General features: G+C 39.0%; 1 protein-coding gene across 17 annotated transcripts in view; it reads left to right on the top strand.

Moving 5' to 3' along the window:
• Nucleotides 1-15,652, top strand: part of ERC1 (ELKS/RAB6-interacting/CAST family member 1) — a 755,438-nt gene that overhangs the window by 190,783 nt on the left and 549,003 nt on the right. For all 17 annotated transcript variants that reach the window (XR_013179465.1, XM_077169625.1, XM_077169623.1 and 14 more), the window contains one exon: nt 841-1,008. Coding sequence is in view for 16 of the 17 variants with exons in the window: in XM_077169625.1 (XP_077025740.1) it covers nt 841-1,008 (168 nt within the window). In the remaining variant the exon portion in view is untranslated. The remainder of the gene's footprint in view (nt 1-840; nt 1,009-15,652) is intronic.

Here is a 15,652-nt window from a genome sequence, read left to right as displayed (position 1 = left end):
TAAAAGCTTAATGAAATTAGCTGTTATTGGATTTTAAAATAAATACTATCATTAGAGTTCTAATTATTTTTATGTTATATCTAATGAATGAAGGGTGATAAATTTCAGGGATAAAAGTAATTAGATACCAGACTTTAGCTGATTAGTCTTGGGGTTTGAAAGTAGGTCTTTCCTTTGTTTCATAAGGATAACTGAGGGTATTGTAGAATTTTCTGCCCCCAAAACATTGTACTATTGGGCTAGATTATATTATTGAAAACACCATCGTCATGCTTGGTGGATGATTTTCTATTTAATTTTCAATTTTCTGCAACAATGTAGTATCATTTGGGAACTGATTAGAAATGCTAATTCTTGAGAAACTCTTTTTGTGGGCTGGGCCTGAGAATCTGTTTTGTTAAGCCCTCCAGGTGATTTGATGTATGTAAAATTTGAGAAACATAGTTTCAGAGTATACTGCTTTTATAGAAGTAGAACTACTCAAACTTTTTATAACAATTTTCCATTTTATCCCCTTGATTCATATGTGTTCTGGTAAGTCCTATTATTGTAAAGATGCTCACGGGTGGTGCAGTGGTGGCTCAGTGGCAGAATTCTTGCCTGCCATGCCGGAGACTTGGGTTCGATTCCCAGAGCCTGCCCATGCCAAAAAAAAGAATGCTTGCAACGTTTTAGAGTTTATTTTCTAAATACTAATAGTTGCATTTAGGGTGGTATTATATTTGGTTCTAATGAAAGGTTTAATATATATATATATCATTTGGTCAACAATAGATGTCTATTGGGAAGGAATTAAAATCTTTTTCAAATAATCATTTTCAAAAATCTTACTTTCTTAAGGTGGATGCTCTCCGACTGCGTTTAGAAGAGAAGGAAACCATGCTGAATAAAAAGACAAAACAAATTCAGGAAATGGCTGAGGAAAAGGGGACACAAGCAGGAGAGATTCATGACCTCAAGGATATGCTGGATGTGAAGGAGCGGAAGGTTAATGTTCTTCAGAAGAAGGTAGGGTACAGGTGTTCCGAGTTCCGTGTCCCACCGCTGACAGACAACCTCATCTTACTACTAAGTTATACCTAAGAACTGCCCAAATTTCTTTTTCATTGCTCTGTTTATATTTTGAGGAACAGTGGTTGAAACAACTGTTGCATAGTGTATAAAACTGCACTGTATATTCAGTTTTCAAAATGTTCAAGTAACACTATTAGTACCTTTCAGTATTTTTTTCCATGGGCTTCTGTAAATTTCCAGAAGTTTGAATTAATGTTTTTATACCTCTTCTGAACCTCTTCTTGAACAGTAATGACATGAATTCGTATAGTACATGGATGTGGGATAGTTGTAACTCCACCTACATTATTAGTAGTACAATGACAATTTTGAATACAGAAACTTGCTACTGTGAGTAACACATAATGTAGGTGTGTTAAGGAAAGGGAGGATTTCTTTCCCCTTTTTCCTTAGCCATTAACAGAAAGAGGTTCACTGTGAAATAAGTAGGGAAAATTCTAAAGGTAGTTATTGTTCAAAGTTAGGTGAAAGATCAGAAATACTTGATATACTCCCAGTTTAGGTTTCTTTCTTTTTTTTTTAATTAAAAAATTATTAAAAATTTCTAAAACTTAATTGATTTATACGGCATTTCCAATTTGTTTTTAACTTCTAGCAATAGTTAAGGAATAAAACTCTCTACCTCAGAAATCTCTTCTTTTATGTATAGAGGATCATGTTCTGTAGTTATAGTTTATATCAGTTTGGCTTTTATTTTCTTTTTGTGAGTAATCATGAAAATTTTATCTCTAAATATGGATTGACTGTATTTTGTTAATTGGTACTAATTTTGTAGGTTTAAATTTTTATGCATAGTCATATCTTTCTGATACTTTTCTGCCAACTGCTCGGTTCCCCTTAGCTGTTTCTTATGTATTCTTCCAGAAACATTCTATATATATACAAGCAAAATATGTCTATTTTTTCTGTTTTCCTGGTATTTTGTATTCTTCCAGAAACATCTTATGCATACAAGCAAAAACATATACAAACAAAAACGTGTGTCTGTGCAAGTGTTTCTGTTCCTTATTGTCTGCTACTTTCCTTCTCTCAGTTAACGTATATTGGAACTCTTTCCAAGGTCTTCCTCATTCTTTTTGTGACATCATTGTATGGATGTACTAAAGTTTATTTAACAAGATTTCTACTAATAGTTTGTTTAAAAGTTTTGCTTTTATATAAAATGATGCTGTAGTAAAAAATGTGTGAAGTATACTATTTTATTATAGAAATTGTGGTTTTACAGAAAAATTATGCAGAAAGTACAGAATTTCCATGTCCTGACCCCATGCACATGCATGATTTTTCTATTATTAACATTTTGCATTATTGTTGTATTTTGTTACAACTGATTAAATAATATTATTAAAATTATACTATTAAATATAGTCCCTAGTTTACATTTGGGTTAACTGTTCGTGTTACATAGTTTTACTCTGGTAAATACATTTATACCTTCTAAAAGTTTATACATTATAAAAATTCCCATACCAACCATTTAAAAATAGATACTTTAGTGGTGTTAATTACATTGCACAATGTTATGATACTATCAGCACCATGTATTACCAAAACTTTTCCATTCCCTGAAACAGAAACTCCCCATTCCTTACCCCCAACCTGTCCCAGGTAACATGTATTCTAGTTTTTGACTCTATGAATTTGCTTATTTTAATTATTTCTTATCAGTAAAATCACTTTTTTTGGTGTCTTTATATATGGCATGTCAAAAAAATGTAGATTTATCATTACTTTTTATGCATTTGTATTTTAGAATTTCAAGGACTAAAAAATGATGTTACATACCAAAAAATACGATAAAACATAATGGCATTTGTAATTACCCATATGGTTACCTTTTTTTTTTTTTTTTTTTTAAGAAAGAGGGAGGAAGGGAAGGAAAGACAGAGAGAAGGAAGGAAGGATGGAAGGAAGGAAGGGAGGAAGAAAGGGAAACATCTTTGAACATTTTCTTGTTTTATTGTATTTTGTTTGTTTGTTTGTTTTTTACATGGGCTGGGGCCGGGAATCGAACCGAGGTCCTCCGGCATGGCAGGCAAGCACTTTGCCCGCTGAGCCACCGCGGCCCGCCCCATATGGTTACCTTTACCAGAGGTCTTTATTTTTTTTTAAGCCACTTCGATCCGCTGTCTGGTATCCTTTCCTTTTAGTTTGAATAACTCCTTTTAACATTGCTTATAGGGCAAGCTTAGTGGTGACTAACTTTCTTAGCTTTTATTTATCTGGGAAGTCTTAATCTTTCTCTTGGTTTTGAAATAAGTTCTCACTGGATATAAAATTGTTGGCTGGAAGTGATTATCTTTCATCACTTTAAATATTTCATAGCACTACCTACTTTCCTCTAAGGTTTCTCAGGAATAATTGACACTTAATCTTAATGGGACTCCCTTGTACATACATTGCCTTAGTCTTGCAGCTTTCAAGAACTCTTACCTTGTCCTGGGCATTCGACAGTTTGATTACTATTTGTCTGGACTTGGTTCTCTTCTTGTTTACTCTATTCGGAGTCTGTAGGGCTTCTGAAATACACATAGTCATGTGTATTAGTTAGGGTTCTCTAGATAAACATAATCAACAGGGAACACTTGCAAATATAAAATTTATAAAAGTGTCTCATGTGACCGCAGGAATGCAGAGTCCAAATCCATAGGGCATGAAGCCGATGACTCCGATGGAGGGTCTGGATGAACTCCGCAGGAGAGGCTCACCAGCCGAAGCAGGAATGGGGCCTGTGTCCTCTGAGTCCTCCTTAAAGGGCTTCCTGTGATTAGATTTAGCATCACTAATTGTTGAAGACACACCCCTTTGGCTGATTACAAATGGAATCAGCTATGGATGCAGCTGACGTGATCATGACCTAATCCTATGAAATGTCCTCATTACAACAGACAGGCCAGTACTTGCCCAATCAGATAAACAGCTACCACAACTTGGCCGAGTTGACACACGTTCCTAACCATGACAGTCCACCCCTTGTCAACTTGGCACCTATATATATATCGCCTTAAACCAAACTTAATTTCCACATCAAAACAAAAAGGACACATTTTTTTTCTTTTACCTGACAATACTCAACTGTACTGCATGTAACTGGAAACACATTAAATCTCTCCAGAATAGGGTGCAAATCCTTAGGCAACATTCATTCTTAAACTTGATATCTTACAACTTAAACAGTATAACATGAGCAAAACAGCATTACAGTCCTCGTTTCTGTAACTGATCACGTGGTCGAAGTTCATATTTATCACTACCTTCTTCCACTACCCATTCCATGTTCCCTTTCCCCTCAGCAAGCACTTCAGCTGGCCATGGTTCTTTGCTTGGTGGGGTGACCCAAACCTTCATTCCTGAAGTTTCACAGCCATTAGTAGTCCTGCCTGGATGGTGTTGTTGCAGTTTTCCATTGATTTTAATCACAGGGCATGGTAGTACTAATAGACGCCCCAGGGGATCTCCTATATTCCAAGAAAACTCTTCTTTACCTCCATTATGTATTGCAGTCCTACTTCTTTCTGATAGTCAGGGTCAGTTACCCCAGACAACAATGTAATCCCCTTCTTGGCGTGTTGAACCAGAGGCATAAGTAGCCCAAAGTGACCAGGTGGCAATCTTAACTTCCAGTTCAGTGGTATCATTGTTGTTTCTCCTGGAGGAAGCACACCCTGTTTTGGAACTAAAACCTGTAGACCAGCAGAACTCAGGGTAGCAGGGACAGGGAGGAAAAAGTTTCCTAGTAGATCACTAGGGGTGATAGTGAGTGGTACCACACGCATTTCCACCCCTTGGTTCCTAGACCCATGGATCCTGGCTATGGGAGAAACAGCATCATACAACGGACGCTGATTCAGAGCATACACAGCTTCCTGGAGAACATTACCCCAGCCTTTCAAGTTTTTGCCACCTAGTTGGCACTGTAATTGAGTTTTCAAAAGGCCATTCCACCATTCTGTCAATCCAGCTGCTTCTGGATGATGGGGAACATGGTAAGACCAGAGAATTCCATGAGCATGCGCCCATTCCCACACCTCATTTGCTGTGAAGTGTGTTCCTTGATCCGAAGCAATGCTATGCGGAATACCATGACGATGGATAAAGCATTCTGTAAGCCCATGGATGGTAGTTTTGGAAGAAGCATTGCGTGCAGGGAAAGCAAACCCATATCCAGAGTATGTGTCTATTCCAGTTAGAACAAATCGCTACCCCTTCCATGAAGGGAGTGGTCCAATGTAATCAACCTGCCACCGTGTAGCTGGCTGGTCACCTTGGGGAATGGTGCCATATCGGGGGCTGAGTGTGGGTCTCTGCTGCCGGCAGATAGAGCACTCAGCAGTGGCTGTAGCCAGGTCAGCCTTGGTGAGTGGAAGTCCATGTTGCTGAGCCCATGCATAACCTCCATCCCTACCACCATGACCACTTTGTTCATGAGCCCATTGGGCAATGACAGGAGTTGCTGGGGAAAGAGGCTGACTGGTATGCACAGAACGGGTCATCTTATCCACTTGATTATTAAAACCTTCCTCTGCTGAAGTCACCCTCTGGTGTGTATTCACATGGGACACAAATATCTTCACATTTTTAGCCCACTCAGAAAGCTCTATCCACATACTTCTTCCCTAGACCTCTTTGTCACCAATTTTCCAATCATGGTCTTTCCAAGTCCCTGACCATCCAGCCAAACCATTAGCAACAGCCCAGGAGTCAGTATACAAACGCACCTCTGGCCAGATTTCCTTCCAAGCAAAATGAACAACCAGGTGCACTGCTCGAAGTTCTGCCCACTGGGAGGATTTCCCCTACCAGTGTCCTTCAAGGACACCCCAGAAAGGGGTTGTAATGCTGCAGCTGTCCACTTTCGGGTGGTACCTGCATATTGTGCTGAACTATCTGTAAACCAGGCCCAAGTTTTCTCTTCCTCAGTCAATTCACTGTAAGGAACTCACCAAGAGGCATAGGTCTGGTCTGGGAAAGAGAAGGTAATGTGGCAGCAGGAGTGGAAACCATGGGCATTTGTGCCACTTCTTCATGTAACTTACTTGTGCCTTCAGGACCTGCTCTGGCTCTATCTCATATATACCATTTCCGTTTTACAATAGAGTGCTGCTGTGCACGCCCACCTTTATGGCTTGTGGGGTCAGACAACACCCAACTCATGATAGGCAACTCAGGTCTCATGGTAACTTGGTGGCCCATGGTTAAGCGTTCAGTCTCTACTAAGGCCCAGTAGCAGGCCAAAAGCTGTTTCTCAAAAGGAGAGTAGTTATCTGTAGCAGATGGTAAGGTATTGCTCCAAAATCCTAAGGGTCTGCGTTGTGATTCTCCTATAGGGCCCTGCCAAACGCTCCAGACAACATCTCTATTTGCCACTGATACTTCCAGCAGCATTGGATCTGCTGGATCATACGGCTCAAGTGGCAGAGCAGCTTGTACAGCAGCCTGGATCTGTCGCAGGGCCTCCTCTTGTTCAGGTCCCCACTCAAAGTTAGCAGCTTTTCTGGTCACTCGATAAATGGGCTGGAGTAGCACACCCAAATGAGGAATATGTTGTCACCAAAATCCAAAAAGACCAACTAGGCGTTGTGCCTCTTTTTTGGTTGTGGGAGGGGCCAGATTCAGCAACTTATCCTTCACCTTAGAAGGGATATCTTGACATGCCCCACACCACTGGACACCTAGAAATTTTACTGAGGTGCAAGGCCCCTGTATTTTTGTTGGATTTATTTCCCATCCTCTGACACGTAAATGCCTTACCAGTAAATCTGGAGTAGTTGCTACTTCTTGCTCACTAGGTCCAATCAACATGATATCATCAATATAATGGACCAGTGTGATGTCTTGTGGGAGGGAGAAACGATCAAGGTCTCTGCGAATAGATTATGACATAGGGCTGGAGAGTTGATAAATCCCTGAGGTAGGTCAGTGAAAGTATATTGCTGACCTTGCCAGCTGAAAGCAAACTGTTTCTGGTGGTCCTTACTAATAGCTATTGAGAAAAAAGCATTTGCCAGATCAATAGCTGCATACCAGGTACCAGGGGATGTATTGATTTGCTCAAGCAATGATACTGCATCTGGAACAGCAGCTGCAATTGGAGTTACCACCTGGTTGAGTTTACGATAATCCACTGTCATTCTCCAAGACCCATCTGTTTTCTGCACAGGCAAAATAGGAGAGTTGAACGGGGATGTGGTGAAATCACCACCCCTGCATCTTTCAGGTCCTTAAGAGTGGCAGTAATCTCTGCAATCCCTCCAGGAATACGGTATTGCTTCTGATTTACTATTTTCCTTGGTAGGGGCAGTTCTAGTGGCTTCCACTTGGCCTTTCCCACCATAATAGCCTTCACTGCACGAGTTAGAGAGCCAACATGGGGATTCTGCCAGTTGCTCAGTATGTCTATGCCAATTATACATTCTGGAATTGGGCAAATAACTACAGGATGGGTCCGAGAGCCCACTGGACCCACTGTGAGATGAACCTGAGCTAAAACTCCATTGATCACCTGGCCTCCATAAGCCCCCACTCTGACTGGTGGTCCAGAGTGATGTATTGGGTCCCCTGGAATTAGTGTCACTTCTGAACCAGTGTCTAATAATCCCCGAAATATCTGATCATTTCCTTTTCCCCAACGCACAGTTACCCTGGTAAAAGGCCGTCGGTCTCCTTGGGGAAGACTTGGAGGAAGATTAACAGTATAAATTTGTGGCAGTGTAACAAGTTTCTCCCCCAAAGGAACCTGGCCTCCCCTTCATTCAAGGGGCTCTGGGTCTGTAATCTGTTTCAAGTCTGGAAACTGATTAAGGGGCCATGACTCTGTGTTTTCGTAATTCAGGTTAGACTTCTGTTCACTTGACCTAGAACTCTTTTGTTTATACAACTCCAACAAGAATTTAGTAGACTGTCCTTCTATTGTATTTCTAGGTATCCCATGATTTACTAGCCAGTGCCACAAATCTCTGCACGTCATATAATTTTGATGCCTCCTTTGAGTTTGTTGTCTATTATAATAGCCACGTCTACCCTGTCTTTGGTGATTAAGTGATGCCATGGCTTCTGCCAACTCGGGATCCTGTCATCCCCATTGTGTTTAAGGATTCCAGCTCAGTGACAGCAGTTCCCACAGTAATATCTGACCTACAGAGAAGTGCAACCACAGAGCTCTTCAGGGATGATGGTGCTAGTCTCAGAAACTTATTTCTCACTGTTCTGGTAAAAGGTGCATCCTCTGGACATTTCTGGGGTGTAAGAGCAGGCTTTGCATGATAAATCCACTCAAACATTTGAATCTTTCTAAGCCTCTGGATCCCCTTGTCTACATTATACTAGGGCAGTTCTGGCATTTCAACCTGAGGTAATGTTGGCCACCTTTTGATCCATGTTTCAACCAACCACCCAAACAAGCTGTTAACACCTTTTCTAACTGTTCGAGCTATAACATTGAATGCAGAATCTCTGCTTAGTGGGCCCATATCAATAAATTCAGCCTGATCCAGCCTTATATTCCTCCCACCATTATCCCACACTCTTAAAATCCATTGCCACACATATTCCCTTGATTTCTGTCTATATAAATTGGAAAACTCACACAGTTCTTTTGGAGTATAACGTACCTCCTCATGTGTGATACTTTGTACCTCACCTTTAGGGGCCTGTTGGGACTTTAGTCTGGTTATAGGTCTGGAAGAAACGAGGGGTGGTGGGGGTGGGTCATGAAAGGAATTAGAAATATCTTCCAAGCCATTTGCTTCAGGGCCTTCATTTGCAGTTTCATCTGGTGAAACAGGATTAGTCACTCTAGGGTTAATCCCTTCAGGAGGAGGTTGGGTGGCCAATTCCTCAAGGCAGACTGGAGGTGGGGCAGCTATGTCCTCAGGGCAGACTATTACAGGGTTATCTAGAGAAGACTCAGCATGGCCTAGGGTTTCAACCGTGCCCCCAACATCATTATCAATCCATATGTCACCATCCCATTTTTCAGGGTCCCACTCCTTTCCAATCAATGCCCTCACTTTAATGGCAGACACCATGCAAGACTGAGATTTCAGTTTACGTTGTAAAGTTGCTACTTTAACAATAAGATTCTGAGTCTGATTTTCAGAGATCTCAAGTCTCGGCTACAGGAAATAAGATTTTCCTTCAGGATACTCATAGACACGTCTACATCTTTCACACAGCACTTAAGCTTCTCGTTTGAAGCCTTAAGCCCGTCCCTTTCACCCCCTAATGTAGTCAGTGTATCTAACAACAACCAACCAACATCTCTATAACTCTTATTTCTACAGAACTCTGTAAAGGTGTCAAAAACATTATCCCCCAGAGTCTGGCTTCATACAAGCGAAGCATTAGGAGAATCGAATGATGATATTTTGACTATCTCCTTTGCCGACTCACTCCATGGATTGGGAGTGTCATTCTGATTATGGGAATCAGAGTCCTTGGTGTCTCTGAGTCCAGTCAGAGTAGAAAACCATTCATAAAAACCCATTTTTAAAATTCTGTTTCTTAAGAACCGCTCCCAGTACCAAGATGTATTAGTTAGGGTTCTCTAGATAAACAAAATCAACAGGGAACACTTGCAAATATAAAATTTATAAAAGTGTCTCACGTAACTGCAGGAACGCAGAGTCCAAATCCACAGTGCAGGCTGTGAAGCTGATGACTCCGATGGAGGTTCTGGATGAACTCCGCAGGAGCGGCTCATCAGCCAAAGCAGGAATGGGGCCTGTCTCCTCTGAGTCCTCCTTCTTAGAAGGCTTCCCGTGATTAGATTTAGCATCACTAATTGTAGAAGACACACCCCTTTGGCTGATTACAAATGGAATCAGCTGTGGATGCAGCTGACGTGATCATGACCTAGTCCTATGAAATGTCCTCATTGCAACAGACAGGCCAGTACTGCCCAATCAGATAAACAACTACCACAACTTGGCCGAGTTGACACATGTTCCTAACCATGACATCATGGTTCTGTTAAATTTGGAAACTTTTCTGTCATTCTTTCCTTGAATATTCCTTCTGTGCCTTTCTTTCATCTCCTTCTGGGACTCCCATGATATGAATGTTGGTGTACTTGATGGCATTCCACAGGTCTCTTAAGTTTTTTTCAGTTTTTCACTCTTTTTTTTTTTACTGCTCCTTAGCCTGAATTATTTCAATTTTCTTTTCTCTGAGTTTACTGAATCTTCTCCCTGCTGTCATCTGGTGCTAAAACACTCTAGGGAATTTTTCATTTTGGTTATTCAGGCTTTTAACTATAGTATTTCTGTTTGGTTCTTTTTTATTTTTAATTTTTTTAAATATTTTTATTGAGAAATTGTCATATATATACAGTCAATCCATAGTATACAATCAGTGGCTCACAAAATTACTGCATAGTTGTATATTCACTGCCAGGATCATTTTTAGAACATTTGCATCACCCCAGAAAAAAAATAAAAATAGAAAAGAAAAACCTCATATATCCCATACCCCTCTCTCCCCCCCTCATTGGCCACTAGTGTTTCAGTCTACCCATTTTTCCCCTTTACCCCCCCTATTATTTATTCTTTTATAAAAAATATTTTTATTGATAAATCTTAACATACAAACATTCTTAACAAACAAACCTTCCATACATGGTGTACATTCAGTGGCTTACAATATCATCACATATTTGTATATTTATCACAATGATTATTTTTTGAACATTTTTATCACTCCAGAGAAAAAGAAAAAGAAAAAACTTGTATATACTATACACCTTATCCCTCCGTCTGATTGTCCACACTATTTCCATCTACCCAGTTTATTTTACCCTTTGTCCCCTTGTTATTATTTTTTTATCTGTATGTTTTTTCTCATCTGTCCATACCCTAGATAAAAGTATCAGACACAAGTTTTTCACAATCACACAGTCACATTATAAAAGCTATATCATTATACATTTGTTTTCAAGAAACAAGGCTACTGGGAGACACCTCTACAGTTTCAGGCACTTCCCTCTAGCCTTTGTAATAAACCTTAAACTAAAAAGGGGATATCTATAAAATGCATAAAAATAACCTCCAAGATAACCTCTTGACTCTGAAATCTCTCAGCCACTGATACTTTATTTTGTCTCGTTACTCTCTTCAGCCTTTTGGTCAAGAAGGTTTTCTCAATCCCTTGATGCTGAGTCCCAGCTCATTCTAGGATTTCTGTCCCATGTTGCCAGGAAGTTTACCCCCCTGGGAGTCATGTCCCATGTAGAGAGGGAGAGGCCGATGAGTTAGCTTGCCGTGTTAGCTCAGAGAGAGAAAGGTCACATCTGAACAACAAAAGAGATTCTCTAGGGGCTCTTAAGCCTAATTTTATGTAGGCTTAGTCTATCCTTTGCAGGAATAAGTTTCATGTGAACAAACCCCAAGATTGAGGGCTTGGCCTATTGATTTGGTTGTCCCCACTACTTGCAAGAATATCAGGGATTCTCCAGATGGAGAAGTTGAGTTTTCCCCCTTTCTCGGCATTCCCGGAAGGGGACTTTGCAAATATTTTTTTATTCACTGTTCAAATCACTCTGGGATTTATTGGGGCACCACTCTGAACAAACCTACAAAATCTAATTCCCTATTCAAGGTTCCATATACTTATGGTGTTCAATTAAACTGTCCATATAAGCTATATTAGGAAATGTACTAGTCAAAATATAAATTTTGTACCAAACGAACATTTTTTGTTTTAGTCTCATGCATAAGTTAAAGTTTTAAAATATGAATTATCATCTATTTTCAGTGCCCTGCAATATTGACATTCCTTTGTTCTTCCTCATGCAAAAACAGGTTCTAAAATATGGACAATATCATCCTTTACACTGTACTCTGATTTACCTTAATCCTATCAGATCAGTTTCATTCATATCCCTAACTGTAATCTGATTACTTTTTCACCTTTTTAAACAGTAGTTATATGGGGTAATGCCGACTTTCATAGCTTCAGTGCTCTCATTTTGAATTGCAGGTGTCATATAAATACCCAAAATTTCAGGGAAAGAGCAGGTTATAACACAAATAGCTCAGTATCTCAGAATTTAGAAATAATAGTTACAACTCCAGAATGGATGTGACTACTGTAAGAGTTTACAATCTAGAGCGCTTTACAATAGGCCCAACCTGGAAACAGATGCTCTCAACTTCAGTTCTCTTGAGTTTGTATATTATAATTAGTCCATGTGATTGAGGCATGACAATATTTTTCTTTTTGTTTGTCATTTCATTCAACATACTGTCTTCAAGTTTCATTCATCTAATTGCATGCCTCACAACTTCATTTCTTCTCACAGCCTATTGTGTGTGTGTGTGTATATATATATATATATATATATATAGCCTATTGTATATATATATATATTGTATATATATATATACAACAGTTTCACCTTCCAGTCCTCAGTGATTATTCCCTTAGGCCACCTCTATCCATTCCAAGTAGTTAACCCTGCTACTGTAAACACCAGTGTACACATGTCCATTGTGTCCCCACTCTAAGTTCCTTCAGGCATATACCTAGCAACTGGGTTTCAGGATCATATGGCATCCCCATCCCTAGCCTCCTGTGGAACCACCATACTCCCCTTCTGTGGTGCTATGCCTCTCAGCTTCCCTACAGCAGCAAATAGATACATCTCTTTCTCCATATTTCTCTAGCACTTGTTCCTCTCTGTTCATATTTAAACAGTTTTATTCACACATCATACAATTCAACCTAAATAAATAGCCATGGCTTCCCCACCATAATCTATATAGACATTTGTTTGGTTCCTTTTTGAAGTTTGTATCTCGTTATTGAGATTCTCATATTGTTTAATTTTTGTTTTCCTGATATCCTTCAATTCTTTCTCTGTGGTTTTCTTTATCTCTTTGAGCATCTTGAAATCATTTTTTTTTTAAACATCTTTGGTATATCCAAAGTCTGATATTCTTTGTTGATGGTTTTATGTTATTCCTTTGGAATGTGTTTCTGTTTCTTTGTTTGTGCTCTTTTGTTATACACTTTGCATTTTGATATCTTAATGTATTAACTATGGAATTTTATCCTTGAAGTGTCCCTTAAGTTTGTATCCAGCTAGTGACGTGACAGAGATTTCCTTGAGGGCCAGGAGCTAACAAAACCAAACAGAGCAATGAAAACATCACGTTTCACAGCCTTACAAATTGGCTCTTCATTGGCTGGTGCTCTCCTTAAGAATTTACTCCTCTTACAAGAAGGTCAGCCTGACACAAAAGTGTGGGGTCCTCTCTGAGCCTAAGTCTTGCTGGACTTGTGATTGTTAATGGCTTTAGGAATTCCTCCATTTACAGGAATCCAAATGCTCTCTTTATTCCCTATGAAATACACTGTCCCTTTCCTCATCCCCTGCCCCAGCCCTCAGCCAGAGAGCTCTACCTTGTATCTTTAAAAACTAAAATTTTAAAGTAATTGCTTTGTTTATTTTTTCTTCTACTGCTTTATTTGTTAGCAAGGTGCTTTTGTCTGCGGGGCACGTTCTGGGAGGGTGAGCCAAATAGGAGTGTGTTGGCTCAGTCATTCAGGCTGCTGCTTGAAAGATTGACACTGACATAACAGGCTCCCCAGTTTACACAGGGATTTCTGTGCACCCTTTATGATAGGGCCAGGCTCGCAATGCAAGCGCAGGCTGTTCCACACTGCATGAGGAAAAGGGTTGGGGAGTGACTAACAAGGGTGTTCCAAGCTCCTCTTACCATATTTATGGAACGTCTTACACCCACCAAGTTGGTCACCAAAAGTCTTGTTCATTCATTTTTTTAAATTTATAAAGTTATTTTTTAAGGCTTCTGAATTTTGTGATATACTTTGAAAGTTCTACTTAGAATATTTCTTCTTTTTATTGACCTGTCTTTTTGTCAAGTACCACTGTTTTAATATCATAGTAATAATATTTAATATTATTTAATTATTATGTCTTTCTAATATATATATATTATTTTTGCATGGGCAGGCACCGGGAATCGAACCCGGGTCTCTGGCATGGTAGGTGAGAACTCTGCCTGCTGAGCCACTGTGGCCTGCCCTCCAATATATCTTAACATTTATTGATGTGAGTTCCTTTTTTGCTAGTCATCTTTTTCAGAAATGTCCTAGCTACTTTTGCTTGACTATTTTCCATATGAAGTTTAGATGTGGCTCATCTCAACCCCCTGCCCCCATTTTTGCTGCTTTGTTTTTGGCAGAATTGCATGCATTAATGTTTTTTAGAAATATTACTTTAGAGAGAATTGACAAGAATATAGTGTGTCTTTCAAAGAGTTAAAATTTTGTGTTCCTCAGGAATGTTTCACTGTTTGCTTTGTATAAGTCTTATACATTTATTAAGTTTATTTTTATGTCTGTGTCAGTTGTAAACTGGGTTATATTCTTCATTATATCTTCTAAACTTTTATTTATATATGGTGGTTTGTGATTTCGTATATTATTTTATTCTTAGTCACCATACTGAATGTTCTTAAAGGTTGGATTGATTCTTTAGTAATTCCCTTTGGGTTTCAAATATACAGTGTATCATTTCAAGTAATGATTAAATTTTTAGAATATGAACCTAATTTTTCTCTTGTTTATTTACATACTAGTTCATTTGAAACCATGCTAAATAGTAGTAGTGATAATGAACAGCTTTAGTATCTGATCTGAATGGGAGTGTTTGAAGCTTGTCCACTAAGTATGATGCTTCTTTTTGGATTAGAATTGATATATGTATTTTGTTGAGGAAGTATTTTTCTAAATACAATGAATTTTTAAGAAGAATGGATACCTTTATGGTATGTCAAATTTTATCATATGCCTTGGCAACTAGAAAAATGGGCTGTGTTTTTTCTTTTGCTCTTTTAATATGGTGACTTAAAAATAATATACTTCATCATTCTGAATGATTCTTTCATATCTGATCTCTTGATCATAATGCATATTTTTCTCATATTTTGTTACTTGTATATTTAGTCATAATAGCATAAAAGTGACTTTTATTAGATTAAGATTTATTCAGTAATATTTAATATGATTAATGACAAATTGTTCTAGTTTGCTAGCTGCCAGAGTGCAATATACCAGAAACGAAATGGCTTTTAAAAAGGGGAATTTAATAAGTTGCTAGTTTACAGTTCTAAGGCTGAGAAAATGTCCCAATGAAAGCAAGTCTATAGAAATGTCCCATCAGAGGCATCCAGGGAAAGATACCTTGGTTTGGTTAAAGAAGGCCAATGAAGTTCAGGGTTTCTCTCAGCTGGAATAGCACATGGAAATGTGGCATCATCTGCCAGCTTTCTCTCCTGGCTTCCTGTTTCATGAAGCTCCCCGAAAGGTGTTTTCCTTTGTCATCTCCAAAGGTCACTGGCTAGTGGGCTCTCTGCTTCTCATGGCTGTGTTGTTCTTCTCTGGCTCTCTCCAAAATGTTTCCTCTTTTATAGGATTCCAGAAACTTATCAAGACCCACCCAAATGGGTGGAGACATGTTGTCACCTAATCCAGTTTAACAACCACTCTTGCTTAAATCACATCTCCAGGGAGATTATCTGATTACGGTTTCAGACATACAGTATTGAATAGGGAT

The sequence above is a fragment of the Tamandua tetradactyla genome, chromosome 7 (assembly GCF_023851605.1).
Source record: "Tamandua tetradactyla isolate mTamTet1 chromosome 7, mTamTet1.pri, whole genome shotgun sequence".
NCBI classification, from domain to species: Eukaryota; Metazoa; Chordata; class Mammalia; order Pilosa; family Myrmecophagidae; genus Tamandua; species Tamandua tetradactyla.
This window is presented reverse-complemented; position numbering and strand designations above follow the sequence as displayed.